General features: G+C 36.9%; 1 protein-coding gene across 10 annotated transcripts in view; it reads right to left on the bottom strand.

The window, feature by feature from the left end:
* Positions 1-21,329, bottom strand: part of TANC2 (tetratricopeptide repeat, ankyrin repeat and coiled-coil containing 2) — a 369,309-nt gene that overhangs the window by 113,545 nt on the left and 234,435 nt on the right. For all 10 annotated transcript variants that reach the window (XM_025436730.3, XM_049114606.1, XM_025436738.3 and 7 more), the window contains 2 exons: positions 17,439-17,702; positions 1,595-1,720 (listed from right to left, as the gene is read on the bottom strand). In XM_025436730.3, coding sequence (XP_025292515.1) covers positions 1,595-1,720; positions 17,439-17,702 — 390 coding nt within the window. The remainder of the gene's footprint in view (positions 1-1,594; positions 1,721-17,438; positions 17,703-21,329) is intronic.

Consider the following 21,329-nt stretch of genomic DNA (forward strand, 5'->3'; position numbering starts at 1 on the left):
TGTGTCAGTATGTTTTCCAGAAATGAAATGCAAGGTGATGTCAATGCAGATTTTCAGCCAAATCTGAAGGTCTATATAGATCAATAGCTGTATCCAATCTTTTTTTAAAATTTAAATTCCAGCTAGTTAAGGTACAGTGTAATATTAGTTTCAGGTGTACAATTTAGTGATTCAACACTTCTACATAACACCCAGTGCTCATCAAGGCAAGTGCACTCCTTAATCCCCATCACCTATTTAACCCATCTCCCCTACCACCCTTCTGGTAACCATCAGTTTGTTCTCTATAGCTAAGAGTCTGTTTCTTGGTTTGCCTCTCTCTTTTTTCCCCCATGATCATTTGTTTAGTTTCTTAAATTCCACATATGAGTGAGTCATGTGTTCAATCTTCTTTACTATGGCTATGCATTTTGGTTTTGGCACAAATCATTTATTTAGTCTTTTGACTAGATTTATTCAGGCTTTGGATATAATCAATCTAGCAGCACTCAGTAGTGCTAAATATACTAAAGTATATATACTAAAGTACTGCTATACTAAAGTAATGCTTAATATAATTCTACTTCCTAAGCTGGAAATACACAACTGTATATACTAAGCAACTAGCACGTGGCTTACCTAAAGAAATGGTGAACAGGATGAATAGGACTGGGAACTAAAACTATGATTGTGGTGGTCAACTCACTATAGTCCATGGGAGGTATGGTAACTGCAGCAATACAATCAATTATTTTACGCTCCTCATTGCCTAGTCATCATTGAAAACAGCCCTTCCTGTGTGAATCATGCATGTGATATAACACAGATTAGCACTGGGCAAGGGTGAGGAGGAGAGCAAAGGGAAGATGAATAAAATTTAGGAGACAAAATTTAAAAATGTACTTGGGATAGTAGAGCTATGGATTACAAGAAACTAGAGAAAGTAGACCACTTAGCTCTTAAGGTTATCAGAGATAGTTTGGTTCATTCTGAACAAACCAGAAGCACAAGCAGTGATAGCCACTAACAGGTCCTCAACTAGACTGCCTTTGAAATGATCAACAAAATTAAAAGTCTTTGAAAAAGATTAGGTTCCTGATTGTAGAAATAAGTAGTATGCATAAAAAGTATAAAGAAACTGGTGCCTGAGTGGGAAAAGGATAAGTTGTTTAGATGTTGTCAGAGAGGAGTAGAAGCACTGTCTCAAACTCCAAGTAAATAAAAGTGTATGTCTCCAGAAATGGCAACTAAGATGAAGATGAAATAAATTCTCTATGAAAACATGTGACTACTAGCACCAAGCTCACCTGGAGGACTAGGGCTGAAGTGAATCAACACTTCTGAAATCCAGGACCTTAAAAAGGTTGTTTCCTCCATCACCAACTTTACCCTATGTCTTTGAGAATTTCATGGAATCAATGCTTTTAACTGTTCAAAATTACAAAGTCTATGATGAGTATAATGTATTTGTGTTTATCTTTCTCTTCTATGGTGACACGTTCATTTCTTAAGGGACGCCTCAATAAGAGTGGAAACAGAAAACAAACTTTTTGCCTACTGCCCATTTCCACTTGTGCCTGGGCATCACTAGGCAAAGCCCCTCTAGGGTTCTAACCTCTTAAATCCTGTTGCGTGCGAGCACCACCCATGCTCTGTCTCGGCATTCGAAGAGAAGTTCTCAAAGGAGTATGTCTCTGCTCATCCAGGTAAGCAAGGTCTTCCAAGTGGGCAGAGCTTGTGGCTGACAAGACAGAAAAGGTTAGTCAGAATATGTAAGTTTAGAAACCTATCATTAGTCTATATCTCCCAAACTTGGGAATCGGAGCTTACTCTGACATATACATTTACTAAGAGTTTGCTGAACTCACAGTCCTCAATCAGCATCCAGAACATGTGCTGGGGGAAAGTGTTAAGAGTTGTCTTCAGCTCCTTCATCACTATCAACTGCCTGAACTTATGAAGAGTACTAACAAGAAGTTGGCAAACACATTAGTACCTGACAGCAACAATTATTAGTTTTACCTTCTTTGGGGTCACAAATACCTTTACATGACAAGGCATAAACATCATCAGTGGAGAAACATGTTCCAAATTATATTTAGCTATAAGAAAAACGGGAGGCTCTGTCTTCAACATCTTCCCTTCATGCTAAAGAATGAAATATGAAAACATTCTAAAAACAAATTTCACATGTGTATATCTGTTGGAGAGACGGGCACCGGGACAACAGATAGAGAATTGCTAAAGAATGTTTAGGGAACTGCCAATGTCCACGAATTTCAAAAAACATTTAGTTGCCCTCTGAACATAGGTAATAATGGCCCCCATTACATGTATAAACCCTTCAATCTTGTGACAACAGAAAGAGGAAAAATGGCATGGGTATTTGCACTGCTATATATCAAGAGCTGTTAGGTCCATTCACAATGAACCAAAAAGTGAAGAAATTAAGAAGGAAGCGCTGAAGACAAAACAGTTTTTAATAGCAAGAACTATAACAACAACAAAACCCTCAAACTTCTGTCAGAATATAATAATTTAGAGCTTATAAATTATTAATTAAATGGTTCAATTTGTTGCCAGTTATGTACAATATCGTGCCAGGGGTTATTCAGTTCTTCAATGGCAATTATTTACCCAGAGCTTACAGTGTGCCAGTCCCTGTTCCTGATGCCCTTCTTGGCTTAGCTGCCAGTTTACCTTTGGTGACTGTTTTGAGTGGGTGAGAGGAAGCAAAATGAGATCACTCTTGGCCACAGAGCTCTAATGAAGTACTTACTGTCCATATCCCCAGTTGAGATAAGACACAAACCACAATCTAACGTGGAGTATGACTAAGTGGCACAAAGAAAGTCACAAAGTGCTCTCCGAGCTGAAAAAGGAGGAGAAAAGACAGAAAACAACAGAACAGAGGTAGAGAAAGAAAGGAATAAGAGAATATGTGCAAGAGATGTATTCTCTTCATTCTTTACTGCAATTACTTCAGTTACTTGGGTCTACTGGAAATCTAGACAAAAGGAATTTATCCAAATTTATAGATATAGTTTCTATTAGGAAATAAAAGTCTCTGAAAGCTAGTCTAGGGAATTAACCAAGAGAAGGAAGTCAAATGCCACATTACACATCAGCGGGAGAAAGTCTCAGAGGAATAAGAGATAATCGTGACTTCCCCATTCTGAAATTAAAACTATCCAGTATAGATTACTATTTAATCTTTTATTTAAAAACACTGGAGACAATGACTCTTACAGTATTCCCACTGGGAATGTAACAGAGGAATAAGAGATATTCTTGATCTCTGCATTCAGAAACTAAAAAACTATCCAGAAAAGATTACATAATCTTTCATTTAAAACCACTGAAGACAATGACTCTTACACCATTCCCACTGGTACTCTAATGTGGTTCTGTGAATTGGTTCTTATGTTTATTAGTCCCTCCTGCTTTAATCATAACTTGTGGGTGGGTGGAAGGAAGGAAGGAAGGAAGGAAGGAAGGAAGGAAGGAAGGAAGGAAGGAAGGAAGGAAGGACCCTCAGAATTACTATCCCCATAGAGCCCTCCTTGGAGCTGGGAAATATCAGCATCAGCTGAGCAGGGCCCCTTGCACAGAGATACGAGTTTCAGCTTTGTAGGGTCTTTCCTCCAACTTTCTATGGTTTAATAATTCCAACCTCTTCTTGTTCTATGGGCTCAGAGGTGGTAGCTGCTTCTTGCAGTCCATGATACCTCGGTGTTTTCTTTTTACTTTTTCAGTTCATTTAAACATAGTCAACCATTCTTTCCATATCAGATTTTCTGGTAAAATAACTGTGGTTTTTGTCTCCTGGCTAGCCCCTGACTGATACACCACAGAAAATAACTAGGAGCAATCCTTACATATATGTGATGTTGATAATAAATAAAGTAGTAACACAGCATGAAGATGTGAAAGTTATCTTAATGCTCATCTAGTTCAGAGGTTCAGAGGTCAGCACTCTAAGGCCTGTAGATGAAATCTGGCCTGATGCCTATTTTTGTAAATGAAGTTTTACTGGAACACAGCCTTCTTGCCTGTTTGTTAAGTATTCATTTACAACAGAGTTGAGTAGTTGGGAGAGAGGCCATATTGGCCTGCAAAGCCTAAAATACTTACCAACTGGCCTTTTAATAAAAAGTTTGTTGATCCCAAACTAGTCAAATCCCTTCATTTTATAGATAAGTACTGTAGAGTGACTCGTCTACAGTGAAACACTCATTTATGGTAGATCCAGGCCTCGAAACCAGCTATCTGGTCTGTTAATCCAGTGAGTGCTATGTATTTGTACTACACCTCTTACCATTCTTTAAAGCTAACTGGATTTAATTCTTCCTTAAAAGATTCCATCAAAATCCTAGAGAAGAACACAGGCAACACCCTTTTTGAACTCGGCCACAGTAACTTCTTGCAAGATACATCCACGAAGGCAAAAGAAACAAAAGCAAAAATGAACTATTGGGACTTCATCAAGATAAGAAGCTTTTGCACAGCAAAGGATACAGTCAACAAAACTAAAAGACAACCCACAGAATGGGAGAAGATATTTGCAAATGACCTATCAGATAAAGGGCTAGTTTCCAAGATCTATAAAGAACTTATTAAACTCAACACCAAAGAAACAAACAATCCAATCATGAAATGGGCAAAAGACATGAACAGAAATCTCACAGAGGAAGACATAGACATGGCCAACATGCACATGAGAAAATGCTCTGCATCACTTGCCATCAGGGAAATACAAATCAAAACCACAATGAGATACCACTTCACACCGGTGAGAATGGGGCAAATTAACAAGGCAGGAAACAACAAATGTTGGAGGGGATGCGGAGAAAAGGGAACCCTCTTACACTGTTGGTGGGAATGTGAACTGGTGCAGCCACTCTGGAAAACTGTGTGGAGGTTCCTCAAAGAGTTAAAAATAGACCTGCCCTACGACCCAGCAATTGCACGGTTGGGGATTTACCCCAAAGATACAGATGCAGTGAAACGCCGGGACACCTGCACCCCGATGTTTATAGCAGCAATGGCCACAATAGCCAAACTGTGGAAGGAGCCTCGGTGTCCAACGAAAGATGAATGGATAAAGAAGATGTGGTTTATGTATACAATGGAATATTACTCAGCTATTAGAAATGACAAATACCCACCATTTGCTTCAATGTGGATGGAACTGGAGGGTATTATGCTGAGTGAAGTAAGTCAGTCGGAGAAGGACAAACATTATATGTTCTCATTCATTTGGGGAATATAAATAATAGTGAAGGGGAATATAAGGGAAGGGAGAAGAAATGTGTGGGAAATATCAGAAAGGGAGACAGAACGTAAAGACTGCTAACTCTGGGAAACAAACTAGGGGTGGTAGAAGGGGAGGAGGGCGGGGGGTGGGAGTGAATGGGTGACGGGCACTGGGGGTTATTCTGTATGTTAGTAAATTGAACACCAATAAAAGCCTTATTTTTCAGCCCTTCCACATCTTTGTCACTTTCCCTGTTTTTTTTTATGGCTTCAAAGAGCAGTAATCAAAGCTGGGCAATAAAGACTTTGTAATGCAAAGTGAAGGTGCTTGTGTAGCACAGACTAATAAATCTCTACACTTCAAATATTTCCCACAGTAAGAAACAAATTAAAGCTCCAAAATTTGTTATTTTTTTAAATTTTTATTATTTATTTATGATAGTCACAGAGAGAGAGAGAGAGGCAGAGACACAGGCAGAGGGAGAAGCAGGCTCCATGCACTGGGAGCCTGATGTGGGATTCGATCCCGGGTCTCCAGGATTGCGCCCTGGGCCAAAGGCAGGTGCCAAACCGCTGTGCCACCCAGGGATTCCCCCCAAATTTGTTATTTTTTAATAAGAAAAATACATATAAGGTACTTTCTAAAGCTGATAAACTGAAGAGTAATATGCAAAGAATTATCAATGACAAGTAGAATCTTCTACTCACATTAAAACAAAATTCAAATGAAACCTTTAATAGTTGAAAGTGTGGTAAGTTTTGGGTTACTGCTACGGCAATATTAACAGTACATTATATAATTTTAAAGCAAGGTTCTCTTATTAAAACTGTTCTATATGCCAATGCACTAAAATAGTTTGATATGTTGTAATAAAAAGAGAATGTATATTTCATTAATAGAGGGTGGAATGATACAGTGGAGGAAAAAAGCTGTGGTTAAGGGGAAAAAGCCCTTTTTATCTATATTATATTCATCTATGAATCTTTTAAAGATTAAACTCAGGGAGATCTATACTCTGAGTACAGACCTGAGTAACAGATAATTCATTTAATTTCTCTTTACTGAAAAGACCCGCTGGCAGGTACTACTAGCCGCAGCCTCAGATAGGTTCATTTTCCAATTCAAAGAGCTTCTGGCAGCATTTGTTAATATAAATGTTTAGTGTAAAGTTAACAAGCTTTGCTAAATGAATCTTCACCATAGTAATTCCTAGGAAAACAGACATCAACTGTTCTATTGCTTTATTTCACAAAACCAAGAAATGTAGTTGTGTGTGTGTGTGTGTGTGTGTGTGTGTACATGGCAGATCTACAGGGACACACATATTACTACTTCACAGTGGTACTCTTACTGGGAAACTGTCCTGGTAAATTTTTTTGAGATAGTTCCATCAAGTTAAATTAATACTAAAATATTTAGTGAGGATCCCTGGGTGGTGCAGCGGTTTAGCGCCTGCCTTTGGCCCAGGGCGCGATCCTGGAGACCCGGGATCGGATCCCACGTCGGGCTCCCAGTGCATGGAGCCTGCTTCTCCCTCTGCCTGTGTCTCTGTCTCTCTCTCTCTCTCTCTCTGTGTGACTATCATAAATAAAAAATAAAATAATAAAAAAATAAAATATTTAGTGAACACTTTCCAGATACAAGCATAGAAGATAATTAGGTTAGTCAAAGTGAACTGAAGAAAGAGGAAAAACAAATCTACAATAAAAAATTTTATGTGAAAAGAAAATGCTTTAAAAAGTAAATGTCTATGTAAAATCTATCTCTAAGTAAAATTTATTTCATTAAAAATTCTTGATTTCAGAGAAGAATGAGGGAAGTGGAAAAAGAGAGCATATATATATATATATATTTTGAGATCCAATCAAAAGATTGAAACAGTTGATTCATTTATATATAACATTTAACTGACATACTTTTTTGAAGTTAAAATAACAAATAAGCAGGCAGAAAAAAATCCAGCAGACAACCTTTGGGACAAAACATTCCAGAGGCAACTCTATATTGAGTATGAAACCAGTTTGAATCGTTTCTTCTTATATCATTTGTCACTAGTGCAAAGAAATTTTGGTAGCACAGTTGTCATTCTAGCTGAGCTGAGAAGGGAGTTTGGAATGATGTTATGTTGCTATAGCCTGGGCAAGAAGCCACTCTGCTGTCCTTACACCCTTGATTCATAAAGCCAACATTCTGACTGCTGAAAAGCCCGTATTTTATTCTTTATAAAATCCTGATTATAGCTTCTGATTGGATTCATCTAAATCCCTCATGATTCCAATTTTCCATTTACCTGATTCTTAAGATCCTTTTCTTAGGAAAATGAGCAGCTCCAAACTTTAACAAATAGATGGTAAGAGTTTATATTTTAACTGACTACCACTGCTTTTATGTTTTCTTGATAGACTCCTCATTTTCACACAAAGCATTGAGGACAGCTGTTGCAAGTGAGTATTTCCTGCTTCCACATCCTTTCAATACCCAGCCAATCTCATTTAATTTTTTTTTAAATTTATTTATTCATTCATGAGAGAGAGAGAGACAGAGAGACAGAGACACAGGCAGAGACACCGGCTCCATGCAGGGAGCTTGACGTGGGACTCGATCCCGGGTCTCCAGGATCACGCCCTGGGCTGAAGGCGGCACTAAACCGCTGAGCCACCAGGGCTGCCCAGCCAATCTCATTTTAAGACATCAAGGATGACCATAGACATCCTACTCTACAATAATTTCTGCCATGCAACTGCAAGTCCACAATGTTCTCTCATTTCTTCCAACACAACAGGCTTAAAAAAAAAAAACACGCAAAAAACCCCAAAACCCACACAGTAGTGATTTACATTTTGAAAACAATAAAACACAGTAGTATTTTTTCATATCTTAGAATTTTAATTTAAAAGTATATATACATCTAACTTTAGACTCAGAAAACTGAGCTACTCTAGGAAAAACTCAAGCCCTGATGGTAGAGACTGCCCAAAATCAGCTTTAATCACTTTATCATTTGAGTTAAAAGTGTTTACTTTCAGTAAATAGCACTACCTTCATATGTGATATAGGTGGAGCTTTTATTTTATTTTTTTTAAAGATTTTATTTATTTATTCATGAAAGACATAGAGAGAGAGAGAGAGAGAGAGAGAGAGAGGCAGAGACACAGGCAGAGGGAGAAGCAGGCTCCACACAGGAAGCCTGATGTGGGACTCAATCCCAGGTCTCCAGGATCACACCCTGGGCTGAAAGCAGGCGCCAAACCGCTGAGCCACCCAGGCTGCCCTAGGAGGAGCTTTTAAATGGTACATCTAAGTATAAAGACTTCACTTGTTTGAATCTTTGTTTCTAAAAGTATACAGCTTTTGGATCAATCTAATGGATCAACATATTTATACTTATAATAATCTTCTATTTTAATAGGTAATAAAGAGTATATGGTTGTTTTAAAATTTTCATTAGATATATTTTTTCCATTTATGTTGCAGGTGAATTCACAACTCAGAAAAAAGTTTTAATAAAATCATCATAAACATATGCATATGTACTGACCCCACTTCTTCTAAGTAAAGTGTTATAAAAGTGATTTTTTTAAATCATGGGTCTTATGGAATAACATAAGCAGTTTTATTCTTTAGAGTTCAATGCAGCAAATTAATTTAAATAATTTCTTGGGATCCCTGGGTGGCGCAGTGGTTTGGCGCCTGCCTTTGGCCCAGGGCGCGATACTGGAGACCCGGGATCGAATCCCACATCAGGCTCCCGGTGCATGGAGCCTGCTTCTCCCTCTGCCTGTGTCTCTGCCTCTCTCTCTCTCTCTCTGTGACTATCATAAATAAATATAAATAAATAAATAAATAAATAAATAAATAAATAAATAAATAATTTCTTGACAATTTCCTGGTCCTGTAGCCCCGTAAAGATACCGAAATCAAGCCAAAATGGGTGATTCTCTTCCACAAGTGGGAAAAGTCTGTAACATGGCAAGACCATTTAAACAATTATTCCCCCAGAATTTTTGAAGTGATGCAAATGGTATTTTCACCTCATTATTCAACATTATTTCATCTCTAAAATAACTATATTATTCTTACTGAGATAAAATTTTAAAAAGAGAAATTTAAGAGCCGGATTTGAACAAGGTCTTTTATAACTGGCATTCACATTATTTCTTCCCTCAGCTATTTATATGCTTAGAATAATTTAATAAGAATAAATAAATACACTGGTTTTTCTCCCCCCTCTATTTTAAGCTATCTTGTGTTTGAAATCCTCAGTTACTCCTGTTCACCAAGGAGATTCGAGTATTTGATCTTCCCACACTTCCCCATACCACTTATATGTGCCCATTAGAAAGCAAAGGAAAATATAAGTACATCTAGAGCTCTATCTAGAGTGGTCTATCTAGAGAGGTCTATCTAGAATCTACTAGAAAGGATCCTCCAGAGCTAAGAAAATTTGTTTTAAAAAACGATGTAGATACTTAATCATTTAAACTACGAGAGGTTGTGGTCTTACCAAATATTTACACATTATATAGTTAGCAGGATAATACCCTGCAAAAGTAATTTTATTTCTCTACATTCTGGAAACATTTTCAATCTATAATCTATTAAATTTTGAAGATAACTGAGTCCTCTGGTTTATAGTTCACTTTCCTGCTTCTTTGTGAGGATACTGAAACCATGGTTTCCAGATACAGAAAACAATCCAGTACAAACTATTCCCTGACCTATGACTTACCCTGTAGGCAACACTAGATCTGTTTATATTACATTCAACAAGGAGAAGAAATAATTCTCTGATGAGTATATTCATACTTTAAAAAAAATATATTTTATTTATTTATTGATGAGAGACACAGAGAGACAGAGAGGCAGAGACACAAGCAGAGGGAGAAGCAGGCTCCATGCAGGGAGCCCGATGGAGGACTCGATCCCAGGACTCCAGGATCACGTCCTGGGCCAAAGGCAGGTGCTAAACCACTGAGCCACCCAGGGATCCTCTATGTTCATACTTTAATACAATTTGTACTACTCTGACAGTCTAAAATCCTACACTCTAGGACAGATCAGGCTTCTTTTTTTTTTTTTAAGATTTTATTTATTTGAGCAAAAAGAGAGAGAGAGAACACGAGCAGGGGAAGGTGCGGAGAGAGAAGGAGAAGCAAACTCCCTGCTGAGCAGGGAGTCAGACACTAGGGTCCATCCCAAGACCCTGGGATCATAACTGGAGCCAGACATTTAACTGACTGAGCCACCCCAGAATCCTGTGATCTATCTGGCTTCTTATGGTACATTTACTTTTTACCTTTTTTGGAACAAGCATGATCAGTACTACTTAAGATTCTGAAAATCTATGCTAGCCAGAAAAGGCCTATTGTGGTATGACCACTGTGATAAGTGGAAAAATAATCAACAGCATAACAACATAGGCTGTTATCCCTTTTACTTTTTTTAACATGAGGGAGGGACTGAAGAGGGAAAAGAAGACTGTAGAAAGCATGTAAGTGAGGACAGAAAAATATTTTCTAATACTTGAATTTAAAACAAATAAACTCCAATAACAAAGAAAAATCATTGTTTTGTAATATTTTATATAAAGTGTACTTTCTATTAAAAAGATAGAGAAAAAAATGACACCAAAGCATGATCCAAGAAAAGAAAAATTTGATAAATTGATGTGATCAAAATACATCAATAAGAAAATGAAAAGATAAGCATTAGACTGGAAGAAAATATTTTGCAAACCCATCGTTTGATAAAGCATTGTATCCAGAATACACAACAAATGCTTACAACTCACTAAGACAAACAATCCAACAAAAAAAATGTGCAAAAGGTTTGAAAAGATATTTTACCAAAGAAGATACATGAATAGGTAATACACACACAAAATAAACTCAACACCATCAGTCATTAAGAAAATGCAAATTAAAACTATAACAAAATAGTATTTCACACCCGCCTGAGGAAGTATAATAAGAGAAAAGACCATAACAAATGGTTGGAAGAATGTGGATAAACAGGAATCCACACATACGTTATGGGTGGGAATGTAAAATCGTGCAGCTACTTTAGAAAACAGGTTGGCAATTTCTTAAAAAATTAAACATAAATTTACCCTATGATGCAGCATTTCTACTCTTAGGTATCTATTCAAGAGAAATGAAACCATATAACTACTCAAAGACTTGCACATGAATATAGTAGCACTATTCAAAACAGCCAAAAATTGGGAAAAATCTAAATGTCCATCAACTGGTGAATGGATAAAATGTGGTACAGTCATACAAAGGAATACTATTTGCAATAAAAAAGAACAAACGGGGACACCTGGGTGGCTCAGTGGTTGAGTGTCAGCCAATGGCTCAGGGCATGATCCCAGGGTCCTGAGATTGAGTCTTACATTGGGCTCCCCAAGGGAGCCTGCTTCTCCTGCTCCCTCTGCCTCTGTGTGTCTCTCATGAATAAATAAATAAAATCCTTAAAAAAAAAAGAAAAGAACAAATTTCTGATACATACTATGTCATAAATGAATCTCAGAAACATTATGCTAAGTGAAAGAAGCCAGACACAAGACACCACGGATTGTATGACTCCATTTATATGAAATGTCCAGAAAAAGTCTACAGAGATAGAAAATAGATCAGTGGTTGCCTGGGGCTGGGAGTGGGAATGAAATTAGTATTAAATAGACATGAGGACCATGTCATCATGACATGATCTTATTGGGATGATGAAATGTTCCAAAAGTGATTTATGGCAAAGACTGTATAACTTAGTAAATATGTTATAAATTACTAAATTGGGTGGATTATATAAAAAGGGGTGAATTTTATGATATGTAAAATATAATTCAAAATAATTGTTTTTTTAAAAAAGGATAAAGTCACACAGAGACTGCTGCTTCAGGACTTTACCTAGGCTAACAATGAACTAATTAGAATCATTTCTGGCCAGTTTGGGTATTGATCCTAGGTTTATGTTCTCAATAAATGGAACATTTTAATTGTCCGTTTGCTGACATTACTGGCTTTCTCCTCTCCTCTCCTCTCCTCTCCTCTCCTCTCCTCTCCTCTCCTCTCCTCTCCTCTCCTCTCCTCTCCTCTCCTTTCTCTTTTCTCTCTCTTGAGGGAGGAGGGGAGGAGAAAGAATCCTAAGTAGGCTCCACATCCAGTGCAGAGCCCAATGTAGGGTTTGATTTCACAACCCTGAGATCATTACCTGAGCCGAAATCAAGAGTCTGACTGACACTTAATAGACTAAGCCACCCAGGTGCCTCCTAGGTTATTTTTAATCAACACTAAAAATAGGTATTTCTCAAAGATCTAGTTATCACCAAGAACCACTATTTCTAAACTAAAGGGGAAATTCTTCTAGAAAGACAGAAGCCTAAATACTTCATACATTTTTTTAAATTGAGGTATGATTTATATACCTTATGTATATAAATCTTAAGTGTATAGCTCAATAAATGTTTATAAATATACACACCCATGCAACCACTGTTCAATCAAGATACAGAAGGCTTCCTTGATATTTCCACCAAAGGTAACATTACTTTTAGTACTATCACCTTAGAAATTACATAGTTTTTGTATGATTTTTTATACTTTATAGAAATATACATATTCCATATAGTATGCCCTCCCCATGATGTTGTCTATAGCAGTAGTACATTCTTTTTCACTGTTGTATACAATTTATTAAGCCAGTCTACTGTTGATGGACAATTTGGATGATTTTCAGCTTTTGGGTTATTATGAATAAAATGGATATGAACACTCCTATATTTATTTATATTTATTTTTATTAGTTTTTGGTGAATATAAGGACTTCTATTTTTCAGTAGACTCCATGCTCAACACAGGGCCTGAACTCATGACCTGAGGCCAAGAGTCATGTGCTCTACCAACTGAGCCAGGCAGGCACCCCAGAATGATGTATTTTTGATGGCCATTCTATGCAGGAGTGGAATTGACAGGTTTTAGGTAACATGCATATATAGTTTTATACACCTTTAATAGATCTTGCCAAGCACTTTACAAAGTGCTAGTACCAGTTTATTATTATACTCCCATTAACAATGTCTAACAACTTTAATTGCATCACATCCTCACTAACACTTGCCATTCCGTTTAATTTTGTGGGTATGGGTATAGTGGTATCTCACTGCCACAGAGTGGGAAGGTCCAATATTTTATTCTACTTCTAACACGCCTGGATGGTGGAAGAAGACATGAGACATCTAAGATGAATGAGATTTCATTACTCAGAAGAATAGCAAAAGCCAGAGTATCAACACTGGTGGCACTCTTCTGAGGCCCAGTTACCACAGGGCAATACAAAAGGGGGTGATAGTGGCATATGCACTGTGCCTATAAACTAGTTTGTGTTTCTAGGAATTTATATACATGGAATCATATAGTATATACTTTTAATCTGACTTCTTTCACTCAATGGAACCGTTCCGAGATTTGTATGTGTTGCTGCAGTATCAATAGTTATTTCTTTTTACTGCTAGGTAGTACCCATTGTAAGGATATGCTCTAATTTGTTTATCCTCTCAGCAGCTAATTGTCATTTGGGATGTTCACAGTTTTGAGCTATTAACAAATAAAGCTATACATCTTTGTAAGAATATATACTTTCATTTCCTTTCTATAAATCCTGATTTTTTGACCTCACATGTCTCTTACATATATTATAACTATATAGGTATATATTATGTATTACATATGTAATATGGATATTATATGTATGATACATATTTTAAAGATTCTTAAGTAATAACCTTTGGAGAGGGAAACTAGGCAGAGAAGGGAGTGTTTTTTCCTTTTTCTTCTGTACTTTTGTTTGAATTTGGATATTTTACATATATACATACTATGTAACATATATGAATCTTTAATTCCTAGAATATGTCAGCAGTAACCTCTAGGCAAGGAAACTATGGCTCTTTCTTTTTTTTAAGATTTTATTTATTTATTCATGAGAGATACACAGAGAGGGGCGGGGGGCATAGACACAGGCAGAGGAAGAAGCAGGCTTCATGCAGGGAGCCTGATACGGGACTCAATCCGGGTACTCTGGGATCATGCCCTGGGCCTAAGGCAGGTGCTCAACCACTGAGCCACCTGGGCATCCCTGTGGCTCATTTTTGTTTTGTTTTCTTCTTGTATTTCTAACTTACAAAAAACACTAATATATGTTATTTTTTAAGGCAAAAAAGAAGAAAATCTCCCAAGCCATTTTCTCAACTCTACAAAATACCTGGCAATTCACCCCCTATAATTCTGCACATTACCACAAGCTGTTGACAAACTATTATCTCTAACTCCAGGCCCTCCTCCTTCTCCTAAATGGATGGGTATATAATAGCCATTTTTCTAAACTGCAAATTTGATAATACAGCACCTGCTTATACTGACTAGCAACAAAAAACCCTCAATACTTAACATCAGAGCACTTAAGCTCCTTGGTATCACCTTTGGCATCACTTTTCACTATTCCTTCACTATACCCAGGTTCTGGTCATGGTGAAATGCCAATAATGTGCCAAGTTCTTTAACTTCTTTGTGCCTTCCTCTTTTTTCTGTCTTTCTTGTGACTTCTCACTCATCCTTTTCTGTGATATCTTCTATTCCTCTCTACCCTCTCCCCCACCTTTTTATGAGATTATTTATTTACTTATTTATTTAAGAAAGAAAGAGAGTGTGAGCTGTGGGGAGAGGCAAAGGGAGAGGGAGAAGTAGACTCCCCACTGAGCAGGGAGCCTGATGTGGAGTTTGATCATGACCTGTGGGGAATGCAGACACTTAACTGAGCTACCCAGGTGCCCTGTCCTCTCCCCTTTGCACTCAGATGCTTCCATCCTCTGTGTTCCTATGGTACTTTGTAAATTACTGTGTTATAGCAGTTATCACATTGTAGCTGACTATTCTACAAAAACAACAATGGATGTCAATTAGAATTCCATCCTGTAATTCTCCATATAATTCCTATCTTACTACTTGCTGGAGTTAGTGTCCCAAAGAATACCCAAAAAGTTACTGAAGTCTAAGTGTAGCCACAAATATACTGATGCCTATGAGTGGTAGAGTTGTTAAATGGCAGTTAGCAAAAATACACCACAAAGATAGAAGACCCCCAAATTCACAGATTGGATTACAATTCCCTGAAAACTGACCATGATTTAAAAGATTTTATTAAGTAACTAGAATATCAGCTCTTACAAAATAAGATTCTAAATAAACAAAAATCTTACAATCCACACAAAAGAAAGGAGGTACTCTTTACCTGCTAAAATGTTACGTCCTTTGTAAAGTTTTTTTAAAAAAAACATTTCAAATGGTATTTTTTACCTGGTGATTAAAATATCTGGTATAGAAAGCTGGGTTCTAGTCTCTGCAATAGAGCTATGAAGTCAATTTCTTTTAAATGTAACTCAGTGATACTTCTGACAGGTGCCTTGTGCTAATTTCTAGAAGGCAATAGTGTTAGAAAACTTCAGAGAAAGTAAGGGAAGGATAATATTTGGCTAATTAGTCCTGGACAAGCCTTTTTTTTAAATTTTTTTTTTTAAATTTATTTATGATAGTCACAGAGAGAGAGAGAGAGGCAGAGACACAGGCAGAGGGAGAAGCAGGCTCCATGCACCGGGAGCCTGACGTGGGATTCAATCCCGGGTCTCCAGGATCGCGCCCTGGGCCAAAGGCAGGCGCTAAACCGCTGCGCCACCCAGGGATCCCTGGACAAGCCTTTGTACACAATAAGTTTAGTATCTGCAGAGGGTAGAATAATGAATCTACAGATATTTATGCTCAAGGAGAGCAAAGTATTTTATAATCTCTCTATTTTATAATCTCTCCAGTAAACTAAAAAAAGAGGACAAGAGAAGCTTATTCTTCTGACTCCTACTAGGTGCTCAGTGCCATTCTCAAATAACAGAGTAAAAAATTCTCTTAGAAATCACTGCAGCTTAGTTAAGAAGTACACTGGGATGTACCATTAAGGCTGGTGGCTGGTGGCTGTATTTCCCAAATTTTATGCAGGCAAGGATTTAAATGCTTCTCTTCTGGAAAGACTGTATTTGTTTAGTACTTTCTAAGTTATAGCATTCTAGGATTCTAATATGACATCAGTGGGGATCAATATATTCCAAAGAATCTAAGAAAGAAAAGTTCCCGGCACTATATAAAAGTGAATAATCTTGAAAACTTAGTATTAAAATTGCCTATAGTTATCCATCTTCCAGATGAGCCATAATTATATTACTCCATGTGATGACTGATGCTGATGGCCTCCCAGAGGATGGAACAAAGAGTAATGTTTTAGAAAAGGTACAAAAAGGCAAGAAGCATCACACTATCATCTGCATAACATAAATCATTACACTTGGGAAATAAGAGCTTCTAACTACAAAAAGTATTTTATTACCTGGTGTAGGACAAACTTTATAGGCATTCATCAGACAAGTAAGAAAGACAAACATAACTATGATTTTGTAGTAGAGACAAAGTCTAGATGGTATGGCATTCTGAAAATGCCAGAATGCCAAACTATTCTGCAAAAGCTCCTGGTCTGAATTATTAAGTAGCAACTTAGCTGTATAAAAAATATCCTTTGACATCAGTTCTGAATAGCTGCTAAAGAATAATGACTCCATACTCCTTTATGACTGAAACTGCTAGGAGTGTCTGAGTTATTCTTTAGTAATAACTGGTACCTGGTGATTCTTCAATGATAAGACGGCCAGGGTATTGTGAAAATATTGAGCTCTTGGACTGGAAAGTTGAATTCTTGCCTGCCTGTCACTCCCTCAAACTATGGATGATGATTTCTGATAATACAACTTCTACTGAAATATACTTCAATTTAATAATTTTTTTTTAAACTGGTGTTTTTAAAAACCTCAAACTGAAATCTTTTCAAAGGTTTCAGATGTAAAAAATACTTTTAGAAATTCAACAATATACTTTATAGATTTTACTTCTGATTTCATGCATGCTGTTACACATTTTGGGAACAGAACTAAACAACCACTTGAACATGAGCCATCCCCCAGGTTCAGAAAGATATACACATACATATTATCGAAACACAAAAGAATAGCTTAGTCAAAGAACACAAATGGAAAATTCTATTAAAGCAGAACTTACTTTCATTTAAGTATATACCCCAGTAAAATGGTCAATTTTTAAAAAAATCTTACCTGCTACTGAATTTGGTCGTGGCATAAGATACAGAGGAATAGACTGTACTGATTGTGATAAAACTGATTCCAAATTCCTCTCTGGGATCTTATTCAGACTATAGGTGGAAGCCGTCATGTTTTCATCTACTCGATACAAACAGGAATCCATGCTGGATTTTTGAGATTGCCAAGGTTTTAGGTTTCCTCCAGATCCTAATTCTTTACTGCTTTCCCCAACATATTTTGTGCGTTCTACGTTTTCAGAATAGCTTGTCAAGGTAGCTGAAAGACAGAGTAAAACAAGTTTAAAAAAACCCTAAAAACCTACAGATTAAGCTGTTTACTACTATCCAAAATCATAAATAGCTAGTAAGAGTAGTAGCAATATTATTTTTTTAAAAATTATTCATGATCATTTTATCTCTATCATGAAGTTTAAATAACTGAAAGCAAAATTTAACTATCTCTTATATATTTTCTCTCATATCTCTCCTATTTTTACTTTAATAACTCTATTTAAATGAAACTAAATACATTCATACATCAGTGCTAAAAGATCTACAGCTAGGGCCTATCAATGCTAAAAATTTCAGAATTTCATCAAAAAGGGATTGCTGGATAGCTCCCAAAGTCTCAAAAAGATCTTTATACTCTTTTAACCCATATTTTCCCTCATTTAAATTTATTTCCTGGCCCCTTATATGTAATTAAGAATTAGAAAAAACAAATGGTCCCTAAGTAGATGTTAATATAGGAGAAATAATCTGTCCAAATAAGGAGACAGTACAGGGCCTTCTTGAACAGGTAGCCTCTGCAGTTCTAGCTCTATGTTCTTTAATGAAATCAAACAAAAATTGAAAGGGCTTCTAGAATTTTATCTAGTCTTACCACTAATTATAAACAGGACTTCTAAACAAAAATTTTCATCAGCCATAGAAATGCAAGGATTAAAAACATTAAAATAAAGATTATAAAAATCTTAGCAATAATTCTAAGAATAAAAGAGGTCATCTCAGGAAAGCTTTTAATATGTTAGTGCATATTCTCTTCTTACATTTTCAATGTACCTGTTGTGAAAAGAAGAAACCTAAGTTTATTGGGTACTTTCCATGATTCCTTTTAGTGAGGTTTTCTCTTTGGAAATTTAAATGGAGTTCTGGACTTGGTAGTAACAAGGGGAAAATATGAGTTATAAAGGAAGAAACCCTGGTTGCCTTCAAGCTTTGTTGTTCTTTACAGAATAAGTTTTCCTTGCATCTGAGAATTAACTGCTACAAACTAGTCTCTGTATCCTCACTGCTAGTAAGGGAGTCTGGTTTTATGGCAACACCTCCCTGTCAATTCTGTCAGAGGGGGCAGTCACCGTTACACTTCTCAAAGATGACAGTGCTCCCCCCCCCCCACTCATACCAACTTGTGACACATCCTTTTTTTTTTTTTTTTAAGATTTATTAATTTATTTGAGAGAGGGGAGGGGAAGGAGGAGAGGGGGCAGAGGGGAGGGAAGGAACAAAGGGAGAGGGAGAATCCTTAAGCAGACTCCTGCTAAGCATGGGGCCCAATGCAGGGCTTGACCCCAGGACCCTGAGATCATGACCTGAGCTGAAATCAAGAGTTGACACTCAATCAACAAGCCACCCCGGAGCCTCAACACATCCTTTTTTATATATTGTCCCTGTTATCTTTTTTATACGTTGCTGGATTCAATGTTAGAATTTTGTTAGGCCTTTTATGTCTATGTTCATAAGAGACACTGGTCTGTGGCTTACTTTTTAATATAATTTCTTTGTCTGATTTGGTCTTAAGGTAATATTGGCCTCCCTCATTAATTGTTCTTTTAACTTCAGCCTCCTGGAGCAGTTTGTGGGAAAATGGTATTATTTCTTCCTTAAACTGTGATAGAATTTACCTGTGAAGGCATCTGGACTAAGTTTACCTTGTGGGAAAGTTTTAAACAACAAATTCAATTCATTTTTAACAGCTAGAAAGCTCTTTAGGTTATCTTTTTCTTCTCAAATGATCCTTGGTCATTTGTTATTTCCAGGATTTGTCCACTTCATCTAAACAGTCAAATTTATTGGCATAAAGTTGTTCATGACATTGCATTACCCTTTGTGGGGTCTGTAGTGACGTCCCCTCTTTCATTCCTGATATTGATAATTTATATCTCCTTTTTTTCCTGGTTAATATGACTAGAGGTTTATCAATGTTTTTTTCAAAGAACCAGCTTTCAGTTTCATTGATATCTGTTCATTATTTCCTATTCTGTTTACTTTGATTTGAAGTTCTTTTTCTTCTTTAAGTAGAACTAGTTTGCTAATTAAATAACTTCCTTCTTTTCTAAAATAAGCATCTAATGCTATAAATTTTCTCCTGAGCACTTCTTTATTACATTCTAAAATTTCTGATGTTTTGTTTTCATTATCATTCAATTAAAAATATTTTAAAATTTCACAAAATATTGTGATTTTTTTGACCTGTGTTATTTAAAAATGTGTTTAATTTCTAAGCATTATTGAAAATTCCCAATATTTTTCTATTATTGGTTTCTAGTTTAAACACAGTGTAGTCAGAGAACACAGTTTGTAATGGTTTAGGTCCATTTATCTTTATTGAGACTTGTTTAATGAACTAAAATATGGTCTCTTGGTGAATCTTCTGTGTATAGCTAAAAAGAATCTGAACAATGCTATTGTTAGGTGGACTGTCCTATAAAAAATAATTATGTCAAATTGGTTGATAGAACTGTTTAGGTCTTATACATGCAAATTGATTTCCTACTTGTTCTTTCAACCACTGAGAGATAAGAGTTAAAAATCTCTGTTTCTGCCATTTTATTTTATTTTATTTTTTTTATTTATTCATGATAGGCACACAGTGAGAGAGAGAGAGGCAGAGACACAGGCAGAGGGAGAAGCAGGCTCCATGCACCGGGAGCCTGACGTGGGATTCGATCCCGGATCTCCAGGATCGCGCCCTGGGCCAAAGGCAGGCGCCAAACCGCTGCGCCACCCAGGGATCCCTGTTTCTGCCATTTTGAAGCTAGATTTCTGCCACTTTGAAGCTTCATTATTCAGCGCATAAACATTTAGGATCATTATTTCCTCTTGATGAAATGTTCCATTTAGCACTATGAAATGATTTTCCTTGATAGGTCATCACTGTTTGCTCTGAAATCTATTTTGATATTCTTTGTTCTGAAATGGGTGAAGGAAGGAGATGACGAACATACATGATGGCCTTAGAACCAGCAGGAGCAGCAGGGACTTAATTTTCATTTACTAGCCCTTTCTAAGTCTTTTTGGGAGACTGCAACTAGTCATCCTCTTGAAGAACTGGATTTGGATCTCTCCTCTCATAAAAGAATTGAGAGTATCACAATATTATGTTCCCAAGTGAGACTAGATGCCAAAAGAGAATACTAATGATCAATCTATGTAGTGCAAGGGTTAAACTGGATTTGCCACTCTAAATTACTCACCTGCCTGTTGTCTGGCTACATGGACTCTAGCAAGGTGAGGACTATTCCCATGGGTTGGAGCTGGGCCCCTGTTATTAACATCCTGCTCCAGACTGAAGGGTTGCCTATAATGGCTATTCCTGGCCCTTTGGGATAATGATGGGCACAAGCCAACATCTGTCTGTATTGTATACTGCCCTATAGCCTCTCTCCTCTGACCCTAGACTTCCTGGTTGCCACTGAGACATATGAGATACAGCAGAGCTACTGGATTCAAGCACTTGTAAGAGTGGGGGAAATAGTATCGTATTAGGGCTAACATACCAATGTGAGAAGGGAACTAGCAGTAATATCACCTTCTAATTCCCCCTTCCACAATTCAGAAATGTATGATCTCTCTGAAGACTTTCAGTAGAATCAGGCAATCACCTTTGCCAGCTCTGTAATTC

The sequence above is a fragment of the Canis lupus genome, chromosome 9 (genome assembly GCF_003254725.2).
Source record: "Canis lupus dingo isolate Sandy chromosome 9, ASM325472v2, whole genome shotgun sequence".
Lineage (NCBI taxonomy): Eukaryota > Metazoa > Chordata > Mammalia > Carnivora > Canidae > Canis > Canis lupus.